This window comes from Theropithecus gelada, chromosome 19, assembly GCF_003255815.1.
Source record: "Theropithecus gelada isolate Dixy chromosome 19, Tgel_1.0, whole genome shotgun sequence".
Lineage (NCBI taxonomy): Eukaryota > Metazoa > Chordata > Mammalia > Primates > Cercopithecidae > Theropithecus > Theropithecus gelada.
The window spans coordinates 8,777,537-8,789,819 of NC_037687.1; the positions used below are offsets into that span (position 1 = coordinate 8,777,537).

General features: G+C 46.6%; 1 protein-coding gene across 1 annotated transcript in view; it reads right to left on the reverse strand.

The window, feature by feature from the left end:
* Positions 1-12,283, reverse strand: part of MUC16 (mucin 16, cell surface associated) — a 144,822-nt gene that overhangs the window by 92,480 nt on the left and 40,059 nt on the right. The window contains exons 6-10 of the mRNA XM_025367835.1: positions 6,430-11,002; positions 5,337-5,493; positions 5,189-5,256; positions 4,271-4,333; positions 1,046-1,218 (exon numbers count right to left, since the gene is read on the reverse strand). Of these exons, the coding sequence (XP_025223620.1) occupies positions 1,046-1,218; positions 4,271-4,333; positions 5,189-5,256; positions 5,337-5,493; positions 6,430-11,002 (5,034 nt within the window). The remainder of the gene's footprint in view (positions 1-1,045; positions 1,219-4,270; positions 4,334-5,188; positions 5,257-5,336; positions 5,494-6,429; positions 11,003-12,283) is intronic.

Sequence of the window (12,283 nt, forward strand, 5' to 3'; positions counted from 1 at the left end):
GAAGTTAGGGTGGCTAGATTTTAGAGTCAATTTGGGGTTTGAGTCCCAATTCTATTACTTAGCTATCAAAACTTGGGCAAACAGATTCCCTGCCCTGAGCCTTGTTTGTTTCTCTGGTATGTATATTTTACAGCCTGCTAAGACTTTGGGTAAGGTTAGTAAAACATAATATACATACGACGTTCAGTATCACAGGAATCCCTCAATAAATATTAACCTTTATCACAGGTGTTCCTGTTGGTATTGTTGCCAACGGCATTGTTGCAAAGGGCTTTATTGCTAAACACATTAGTCAGAGTTTTTTGGTTTGTTTTGCGAGTGGAGTGTATAGTTCCAGCTGACCTTTGGAGAAAGTAAAGGGCCACCAGCTGCTATAAAGAAGAGAAAGACGAAGATGAGTGACTGTATTGGGAACCTGTTGCCTGTTGGGGAAGAATTATGTCCAGTCACCACAATGAGCCTGGCTTTTCCCTTCCTTCCTTGATTCTGCATGCTCCCAGTGGGCCTCTGAATGGTCATGGGGATGAGAAGGCTGTGGAGGGAATCTTTATTTCCACTTGAAAGAAGCTTCCTCTTTTTTGAGATGGAGTCCTGCTCTGTTGCCAGGCTGGAGTGCAGTGGCGTGATCTTGGTTCACTGCAACCTCCGCCTCCCAGGTTCAAGCAGTTTTCCTGCCTCAGCCTACTGAATAGCTGGGATTACAGGCACACGCCACCACACCCAGCTAAATTTTGTATTTTGAGTAGACACGGAGTTTCACCATGTTGGCCAGGCTGGTCTTGATCTCTTGACCTTGTGATCTGCCCGCCTCGGCATCTCAAAGTGCTGACGTGAGCCAGCGTGAGCCACCGTGCCCGACTGAAAGCTTCTTTTTAAGTGTGTTGAGTGGAGAGAAAACAGACCCCCCCCACCCTGGAAATTCTAGGTTGGCCCAGAACTTTGAACATAGGTAGAGGACTTGTACTACAGGGAGACCCATTTGGGGAGCAGGGGGAGCCTCCCCAACTGTAGCCCAAGTTACTCACCATTGTCAATAGCTACTCACCATTGACATAGAGGCTGTTCCTGTTAAGAGTGTAGGGTCCCAGCAGGGTGACACCGTGAGTCAACTGGCTCAGCTCCCAGTACAGCTGCTGTCTGTCCAGCTCATAGCTGGTGGGATCTGAGCGGTAGGTGCAGATGGCATCCACTCTGGTGCTTGTCCCATCCTTTTCAGCCCTAGGGAGGGACATGGGAATACAGACATACAGAGATACTTGACAGCTGGTACTCTGAACAGCTCCTTTCTCCAGTGGTGCCCCTTGGTGGTTTTTGTTGTTGTTGTTGTTATTTAGTTTTCCTTTCATAATCATAAACTTAACTGTGCAATCCAGCTAGACGTGGAAGAATATAAGGAAAATATGAAACCCAAAGAACAGCAGTGAGAGCACAGAGATTACAGGATAGTGTGAGCAAATGGGGTGGAGGGTGCTCCTAAGCTAAGCTACAGAACGAATGGTCTGGCGGTGAAGATAATACACAAGTCAAATTGATTAGTCATCACAGTCCAAAATGGTGATCTTTTTGCTCGTCTTGACTTTTCTTTTTTTTTTTTTTTTGAGACAGAGTTTCACTCTTGTCGCCCAGGATGGAGTGCAATGATGCAATCTTGGCTCACTGCAACCTCCACCTCGTGGGTTCAAGCAATTCTCCTGCCTCAGCCTCCAGAGTGACTGGGATTACAGGTGCCTACCACTGTGCCCGGCTAATTTTTGTATTTTTAGTAGAGATGGAGTTTTGCCATGTTGGCCAGGCTGGTCTTGAACCCCTGACTTCAGGTGATTGGCCCACCTTAGCCTCCCAAAGTGCTAGAATTCCAGGCATAAGCCACCATGCCTCGCCTTAATTATACATTTTAAAATAACTAAAAAAGTGCCAGGTGCAGTGGTTCACACCTGTAATCCCAGCACTTTGGGAGGCCAAGGCAGGTGGATCACTTATGCTGAGGAGTTCGAGACCAGCCTGGCCAAAATGGTGAAACCCTGTCTCTACTAAAAATACAAAAATTAGCCGGGTGTGGTGGTGGATGCCTATAGTCCCAGCTACTCAGGAGGCTGAGGTGAGGTGGGAGAATCACTTGAACCCAGGAGGCAGAGGTTGCGGTGAGCTGAGGTCACGCCACTACACCCCAGCCTGAGTGACAGAGCCAGATTCCATCTCAAAAATTTAAATTTAAATTTAAAAAATTACTGAAAAAAACCTCCAGTACTTAATAGCACAGCAGGGTGACTATAGGCAATAATAATTTAATTGTGTTTTTTAAAATAACTAAAAAAGTATCACTGGATTGTTTGTAACACAAAGAATAGATGCTGGATGGGATGAATGCTCCACTCTCCCTGAAGTGATGGTCACACGTTGCATGCCTGCGTCAAAACATCTATGTACCCCATAAATACCCACCTACTGTGTACCCACAAAAATTAAAAATTAAAAAACAAAATATTATTAGTGTCAAATAGCTAGAAGGAGGATACTGAATGGTCCCAACGCAACGAAGTGATCAATGTTTGAGATAATAGATGTGTTAATTACCTTGATCTGATCACTATATACCACAGGTATTAAGACTATAAATATGTACAGTCAATATATACCAATTAAAAAGTAAAATAAAAGGTAAATCTACGCAACATTAAAAGAAAAAGATTTGCAAACAACGCCCCTTTTTTTAAATGGGTTTTTTTTGGTGGAGGGGGGTGGAATATGGCTATTATACCTAAAAATATGTTCTCTATGTTAACATGTAGTAGATTTATTATTTTTAGTGAATGAATGAATACATATTTGTACTATTTCTTAGTTTTAATTTTTTTTTTTTTTTTTTTTTTTTTTTTTGAGCAAGGTCAGGCTCTGCTGCCCAGGCTGGAGTGCAGTGGTGCAATCTTGGCTCACTTTAACCTCTGCCTCCAGGCTCAAGCCATCCTCCCACCTCAGCCTCCCAAGTAGCTGGGATCACAGGCAGATGCCACCACACCCAGCTAAATTTTGTATTTTTTGTAGAGACTGAGTCTCACTTGCTCATCTGGGCTGGTCGCAAACTCCTGAGCTCAAGCCTTCTGCCTGCCTCAGCCTCCCAAAGTGCTGGGATTACAGGTGTGAGCCACTGTGCCTGGGCTAGTTTTAATTTTGAATACAGTAAATATTGTTATACAAGCCCAAAGGCTCTTTGGAGTTCTGAATACTTTTTTTTTTTTTTTTCAGACAGAGTATCACTCTGTCCCCCAGGCTGGAGTGCGGTGGCGCGATCTCAGCTCACTGTAACCTACGCCCCCCCAGGTTCTTGCAATTCTTGTGCCTCAGCCTCCCGAGTAGCTGGGATTACAGGCATGCGCCACCACGTCCAGCTAATTTTTGTATTTTTAGTAGAGACGGGGTTTTGCTGTGTTGACCAGGATGGTCTCGAACTCTTGACTTCAGGTTATCCACCTGCCTCAGCCTCCCAAAATGCTGGGATTACAGGCGTGAGCCACCACGCCCGGCTATGAGTACTTTTTAAGAATGCAAAAGGAGGAGAGAATGGGATAATGCTGGCCAAAGGGTACAAAGTTTAAACTATAAGGTGAATAAGTTCTGAAGATCTAATGTATAGCATGATTACGAAGGTTAACAATGCTGTATTGTATACTTGAAATTAGCAGAGAGGATTGATCTTAAATTAAATCTTCTCAACACACACACATGCGCGCACAAATGGTAACTCTGGAGAGGTGCTGGATGTGCAAATTAGCTGCATTCTGGTGACCACTTCACCAGGTTCACACATGTCAAGACATCTAGTTGTACACCTTACATATACACAATGTTTACATGTCAATGATATGTCAACGAAGTGGAATGCAAAAGGTTGTTGAATCCAGTGAGCTTGAGAACTGCTGGTGTCAAGGTTACAAGTAAACATTCTAGAACCAGAACCCTTGGGCTTAAAGCTAGGCTCCTCTTAAGCAAGGAACTTGATTATTCTGAGCTTCAGTTTTCTCATCCACAAGATGGGATAAAAATAATGTGGTTGTGAGGATAAAATAAATGAAAACACGTAAACCACTTAGATTGCTGGTGGCATGTCGTAAGAACAATGCTATGACATTCCCTGATCCTATGGAGAGATGGGGGCGGGTGGGGTCAGGGGAGCTCAGCTGAGGACAGTTTTGATTTCTTTTCATGGGGCTATGTGAGCAGAAGACCCACCCCTCTGGCAGGGGATCTGAGTTGACTGAATGGAGGACCTCACAGAGAGGCTGCAGGGTTGTAAGGTGTAAGGAAAGGGTACTGAATCTGCTGCGCCCTGAGAACACTGAGGGGACACAAGCAGAGAGGAAAAGACAGGTCATTAAAACCTAGATGACGTGTTGATAGGTGCAGCAAACCACCATGGCACATGTATACCTATGTAACAAACCTGCACGTTCTGCACATGTATCGTAGAACTTAAAGTAAAATTAAAAAAAAAAAAAAAAAAAAGATAATGGATTTTTCCCTTTGATTCAGTAAGACTGACTTTGGCAAAGTGCCTATCTCTTTCCAGGGAGCAAACTGCAGAGCTGTGGTGTCCGGAGCTTGACCCTAATGTGGTAGAGATGGGCTGGGGCCAGGGAGCTGTCAGGGATTCTGGGGATACCTTTGGCAAAGATGCTACACCAATTGCTGCTATGAGTCCTAATTAAATGAGCATTCACAATGGTCCAGGCACTCTGCTAAGTGATTAAGAGTAAGAGACTGTTGGGAGGCTGGGGCAGGAGAATCGCTTGAACCTGGGAGGCGGAGGTTGCTGTGAGCTAAGATCATGCCACTGTACTCCAGTCTGGGTGACAGAGTGAGACTCCATTTCAAAAAAAAAACAGAGAGAAAAGAGCAAGGGACCGTTACTATCACCAATAGAATAAGAAACTGTTATTATCATCAAGAGTAAGAGAATGTTGTCATCACCATTTTATAAATAATATGATTGAGGAACAGAGAGGCTGTGCGTCTTGCCCAGGGTCACACAGCTAGCAAATTGTAGAGCCGGTGTTCAAACCGAGGCACTTTGGGTCTATTATGCTATACTGCCTCTCAGCAAAAGCCCAAGTCGCTGTGGCTGCTGGGGGTGTGGGAGGCAAAGAAAGGACTGAATCGGGGTTGCTGTAGGTGCCGTGAAGGGGGGTCTCACCTGAGCGAGGTCAGCCTGCAGCCAGCATAGAGGGAACCAATACTGCTGTTCTGGAACAAGGGCTCGAGCTGGGAAGGAATGAGAGAGAGATGAGGAGGAGGAGGGGCCGAGACATTGGAGGAGTGGGCATTGGCTGGGGGGCTCTCACCAGCTGCTGCAGGGCCCTCTCGGTGGCATTGAATATTTCAGAGCCCAGGCGCCCCATGTCCTTCGTGTACTGCAAGTTGGTGATGGTGAAGTTGACAGTCAAAGGCATCAACAAAGGCATGCCAGCTGCAGAAAGGGAGGGTAAGAAGAGACCAGTCCTAAGTCAGACCCTGGGCAGTGGGGCGTGGGAGGAAAGGCTCCGAGGACACATTTTAACTCCAGCATCCAGCTGGGGTCCAGCCTGGGCCATCCTACTTGAAATACCTTATGTAGCAGTCACTGTCTGAGACCTTCCTATGTGGGGTGACCAGTGATTCCAGTTTGCTCGGGCTGTACGGGCTGAGACGGCCAGGCGCGGTGGCTCACGCCTGCAATCCCAGCACTTTGGGAGGCCAAGGGTGGATCATGAGGTCAAGAGATGGAGACCATCCTGGCCAACATGGTGAAACCCTGTCTCTACTGAAAATACAAAAATTAGCTGGGTGTGGTGGCACACACCTTGTAGTCCCAGCTACTCGGGAGGCTGAGGCAGGAGAATCCCTTGAACAGGGAGGCGGGGCTTGCAGTGAGCCAAGATTGCACCACTGCACTCCAGCTTGGTGACAGAGCGGGATTCCGTCTCAAAAAAATAAAAAAAGAAAAGAAAAGAAAAGTGAGACAGGGCTGAGTGCAGTGACTTATGCCTGTGATCCCAGCACTTTGAGTGGCCGAGGAGGGTGGATCACCTGAGGTCAGGAGTTCGAGAGCAGCCTGCCCAACATAGTGAAACCCTGTCTCTACTAAAAATACAAAATTTAGCCAGGCATGGTGGTGTGCACCTGTAGTCCCAGCTACTCAGGAGTCTGATGCAGGAGAATTGCTTGAACCCAGGAGACAGAGGTTCAGAGGTTGCAGTGAGCCAAGATTGCACCACTGCACTAGGGAAAATGGGGAATGGGAAATTATTCCTTCAGTCCTGTTTGGGGTGACAAAAAAAAAAAAGTTTTGAAAATAGATATTGGTGAGGGTTGCACAACAATGTGAATATATTAGTACTGCTGAATTGTACATTTAAAATGTTTAGAATGGAAAATTTTATAGTGTTTATATTTTACCACAATAAAAAGTTATTCTTACTTGCTCTTGAGGTCACACTCTCAGAGACCAAGGTGGACATCCCAGGTGTGGTCAGAGGAGCAAAGGAGCTTCCAGCCAGTGTATTGAAGGTGGTTGTGGTCTTGGCCACAGTGGGACTGGAACCTGTGGCAGCTAAATTAGTGGTTTCAACCACCGTAGTTCTCAAGATAGTGGTTGGACTCACTCCTTCTCTATGACTGGGTTTAGGTGGTGTTGGCGTCTCTGATGGTATCAAGGTCATAGGGGTGCCTGTGACAGTCCCGGAAAATTCTGGGGGTCCAGCTGAAGTTACAGATGGTGAGGTTTTTGTGTTCCAGGAGGTCACAGTTTGGGGCTTACCAGTTGTTATGGAGGCACTGGGAAGCCCAGAGACAGCAGGGGAAACAGTCAGAGTTAGAGTACCGGTGCTGGTCTCTACTGAAGAGCTGGTGGCTAGTGAGCCTGTAGTCTCTAATAAACCAAGGGAAAGAGTTGAAGTTGGAATCATTGTGCTGGTTTCTGTCCCTGGATGGGTGAAAAGTGAGGCTGTTTTTGCAGAAACACCAGGTGAAGCAGTTGGATTTAGATCAACTCTGCCAGTTCCAGTTACAAGTAGGGTGAAGAGAGAGGATGTTGTCTGAGTTGAGAGAGCTGTGCTAGTCTCTGTGCCAGGTCTAATGGAGAGTGAGGCTGTGGTCCCTGATACTTGAGGAAACACAGTTGAAGCAGGAAACGTTTTACTTGTCTCTGTGCTGGGATGGGTGATCAATAAGGCTGTGGTCTCTGGCATAACAGGAGAATGAGTCAAAGTTGGAATAGTTGTACTAGTTGCTGCCCCAGAACTAGTGATCTGTGAAGTCACCATCTCTGGTGCACCAGGTGAGATTGTTGTCAGCACAGCTGAACTGACTTCTGTCCCAGGACTGGTGGCCATTAAAGGTGTGGCATCTGGTCTACTATGGGAAAAACTGGGGGTTGTTCTCAAAACAGGTGTGCTGACCTGTGCAGGATGAGTGACCCAGGAAGCTGTTGTACCTGGCTCACTAGAGGGAACAGTCCGAATTGGAACAGTGAAGCCAGTCTGTGTCCCAGGATGGGCAGCCAATGAGGCTGTGGTCTCTGGTTCACCAAGAGAAGGAGTCAAAGTTGGAACAGCTGTACTAGTGTCTGTTGCAGAACTAGTGACCTGTGACGTCACTACCTCTGGTATACTGGATGGGATGGTTGTAATTGGAACAGCTGACCTGGCGTCTACTCCAGGACTGGTGACCATTGAGGGTGTACTGTGTGATCCCCTATGGGAAAAGTTGGGAATTGTCCTAGAAACCTTTGTGCTGGTCTCTGCAGGATGAGTGAGCCATGTGGTTGTAGTCACTGGTTCATATGGGGTCTCACTCAATGTTGGGAAGGTTGTACTGGTGTCTGTCCCAGAACTAGGGACCAGTGAGGTCACCAGATCTGACATATCAGGTGAGATAGTTGTCGTTGAAACAGCTGAACTGGCTTCTGGCCCAGGACTGGTGATGGCTACTGGGAGTGTGGTGTCTGACTCACTATGGGAAAACTTGGGGGTTGTCCTGGAAACAATTGTGTTGGTCTCTGCAGGATGAATGGGCTGTGTGGCTGTTGTCTCTGGTTCATATGGGGTCTCCGTCAGTGTTCGGAAAGTTGTAGTGCTGTCTGTCCCAGAACTAGTGACCAGTGAGGTCAGCATCTTTGATGCACCAGGGGAGACAGTCAGAGTTGGAATGGCTGAACTTGTGTGTGTCTCAGAATAGGTGATAAATGAGGTTGTGGTCTCTTGTTCATCAGGAGAAAGAGTCAGAGCTGGAATAGTTATACCAGTGTCTGTCCCAGAACTAGTGACCTGTGAGGTCACCATATCTGGTACATCAGATGAGGCAGTTATTGTTGGAAAAGCTGAACTGGCTTCTGCCCCGGGACTGGTGGCTATTGAGGGTGTGGTGTCTGGTTCACTATGAGAAAAATTAGGGGTTGTCCTGGGAACTGTTGTGCTGGTGACTGCAGGATGAGTAACCCATGAGGCTGTTGCCTCTGATTCATGTGGGGACTCAGGCACTGTTGGAAAAGTTGCACTGATGTCTGTCCCAGAGCTAGTGACCAGGGAAGTCAGCACACCTGGTATACCAGGTGAAATAGTTGTTGAAATGGCTGAGCTGGATTCTGCCTCAGGACTGGTGACTGTGGAAGGCATAGTGTCTGATTCACTATGGGAAAAGCTTGAGGTTGTCCTGGGAACAGTTGAGCTACTCTCTGCAGGATGGGTGACAAATGAGATTTTTGTAAATGGCTCCCCAGTGGAGACAGTCAAAGTTGGAACAACAGAGTTTGTTTCTGTCCCGAAATGAGTGATCCATGAGGCTGTGGTCTCTGGTTGACCTGAGACAACAGTTAGATTTGGAAATGCACTGGTCTCTGACCCAGAACTAGGGACCAGTGAAGTCACCAGCCCTTGTACAGTAGGGGAGACAGCTAAAGTTGGAATGGCTGAAATTGTCTTTGCCTCAGAATGAGTGACTAATGAAGTTGTGGTCTCTGGTTCACTAGAAGAAATAGCCAGAGTTGGAATAGTTGTACTGGCTACTGCACTAGAACTAGTGACCAGAGAGGTCACCACTCCTGGTACCTCAGGTAAAACAGTTGGAACAGTTGAGCTGGCTTCTGCCCTTTCTGTCCTATGACTGGTGGCCATTGAAGGTGTGGTCTCTGGTTCATCAGGAGAAAGAGTCAGAGTTGGAATAGTTGTACTGGTCACTGCCCTAGAACTAGTGACCAAAGGGGTCACCACTTCTGGTACCCCAGGTGAAACAGTTGGAGTTGGAACAGCAGAGCTTGCTTCTGCCCCTTCTGCCCTATGACTGGTGGCCGTTGAAGGTGTGGTCTCTGGTTCACCAGGAGAAAGAGTCAGAATTGGAATAGTTGTACCTGTCACTGCCCTAGAACTAGTGACCAAAGGGGTCACCACTTCTGGTACCCCAGGTGAAACAGTTGGAATTGGAACAGCAGAGCTGGCTTCTGCCTTTTGACTGGTGGCCATTAAAGGTGTGGTCTCTGGTTCACCAGGAGAAAGAGTCAGAGTTGGAATAGTTGTACTGGTCACTGCCCTAGAACTAGTGACCAAAGGGGTCACCACTCCTGGTACCCCAGGTGAAACAGTTGGAGTTGGAACAGCAGAGCTTGCTTCTGCCCCTTCTGCCCTATGACTGGTGGCCGTTGAAGGTGTGGTCTCTGGTTCACCAGGAGAAAGAGTCAGAATTGGAATAGTTGTACCTGTCACTGCCCTAGAACTAGTGACCAAAGGGGTCACCACTCCTGGTACTCCAGGTGAAACAGTTGGAGTTGGGACAGCTGAACTGGATTGTGCCCCATGACTGGTGGCTATTGAAGGGATGGTGTCTGATTTACTATGGAAAAAAATGGAAGTTGTCCAGGGAACTGTTGGGCTGGTCTGTGTAGGATGCGTGACCAATGAATCTGTGGTAGCTGGTTCACCAGGGGAGCTTGTCAGAGCTGGATTAGTTGTACTTGTCTCTGCCGCTAAACTGGTGACCATTGAGGTCACCATCCGTGATACACCAGGCGAGATAGTTGAAGTTGGAATGGCCGAACTTGTCTGTGCTTCAGGATGGGTGACTAATGAGCCTGTGGTCTTTGGTTCACCAGAAGAAAGAGTTAAAGTTGGAATAGTCATATTTCGGTCTGTTCCAGAACTAGTGACCTGTGAGGTCACCAGATCTGCTGCACCAGGTGAGACAGTCATAGTTGGAATAGCTGAACTGGTTTCTGCCCCAGGACTGGTGGCCACTGAAGGTGTGGCATCTGATTCACGATGGGAAAAATTGGGGATTGTTCTGGGAGTGGTTGAGCTGGTCTCTGCAGGATGAGTGAGCCATGTGGTTCTTGTCTGTGTTTCATGTGGGGACTTAGTCAGTGTTGGGAACGTTGTACTAGCATCTGTCCCAGAAATAGTGACCAGTGGGGTCAGTGCATCTGGTTCACTGGGTGAGATATTTGTTGGAATGGCTGAGCTGACTTCTGCCCCATGACTGGTGGCTGTGGAAGATACAGTGTGTGATTCACTGTGGGAAAAACTGGGGGTTGTCTTGGAAACAGTTGGGATGGTCTCTGCAGGATGGATAACCCATGAAGCTGTTGTATCTGGCTCACTAGAAGAAACATCTAGAGTTTGAATAGCTGGACTTGTCTCTGCCTCAGAACTAGGGACCAGTGAGGCTGTGGTCTTTGATTCTCTATTGAAAACAGATGGGGTTGTCCTGGGAAGAGCTGTGCTGGTTTCTGCTCCCAGGCTGGTAGCCAGTGAGGATGTCATTTCTGGAACATAAGGGGAAACATATGGGGTTGTGATCGTCATTTCTGTGGTGCTTGTGCTGGCCATTTGCACTGATGCATTGAGGGGAGTCAGTGTTCCCAAAGTGGAAGTATAGACACTGGTGGTCAAGATGGCTCTGGAAGTGGTCTTCGGAGCTGTGGTGGTGGTCTTCAGAGCTGTGGTGGTGGTCTCCATTCTTTTTGTCCCTCCCGTGTGTAGTCCTGTGAATTGGGGAATGGGCACACAATTTGAACAAAATGATTTCACTTACTGGACTAGCAATAGCTTATTTATTCTCCACAAGAGGAAAGGGAGAGAAATGTTTCTCAGTTACTAGGATGTGCCTGGGATGCTCCTGGAATGGGAAAAGAGACTGTGATTGGTATTCCCCTATCTTACCTTCGTCGGTAACTTGGTTGTATCTTCTATAACTCCTCTGTGAATTCTTGACCGCAGTAATCTATTCCCTCTTCCCATGTGTTTTCTGCACTGTCAGCCTCTGAGCCTTGCTCAAGCTCTTCTCTCTGCCTGAAGTGCCCACTTCTCATCAGATTCCTTAAGTTCTGCCATTCTTGTGTGCCAAGCCCACATCCACCTTTACAAATTCATGCCAGAACTCATCTTTGTTTCTCAATATTTCCTTATCACACTGTCTGAATCTGCATTGTGTCATCCTTCCCAGTCTCATTTGTAACAGCTATTCACGTCTGACTGTTTGGCATAAGGTAAGGGCTCAACTAATATTTGTTGAATGGTTGAATGAATGAATATATGGATGGATGTATACTTAAGTGGATCTCCTCTGACTTGAGAGAGATTAAGTATTGTGCATTGTGTGTTTGAGAGCTTGGGTTCTGGAATAAGATAGCCCTGCCTGGGATTCTGGCTCTTTCTCTAAAGAGATGGATGGCTCTTTAAGTTAAAAAATATTGCTCGACCTCCACTTTTCCATCTATAAAGTGGGGATAAGTACAATGGCCATCTCAAAATGTTGGTACAGAGGCACCAAGCACAGTGCCTCCTGGGTCACAATAAGACATTACTACTATTACCATGACTATGACCTGCTATTGATACTGTTATTACTATCACTTCTCCACCTACCATTACTGCTGTTATTGCTACTGCTACTACTACCTATTGCTATGGTTATTACTATGATTACTACTACTTACTACTACTGCTGCTACTACTATTGTTACTACTAGTATTATTTACTATTGCTACTGTTACTATTACCACTGCTACTACTACTACTGTTACTACTACCACCACTCTACCTACCATTACTGCTATTACTACTGTTACCACAACTATTACTACCTATCACTATGGTTATTACTATGGTTACTGCTACTTACTATCACTACTGCTGCTGCTATTACTATTGTTACTACTGCTATCACTTAATATTACTACTCTACCTACAGTAGAGTAACAGCAGTAATGGTAGTGCTCTACCTGCCATTACTGCTGTTATTACTATTGTTACTACTACTACT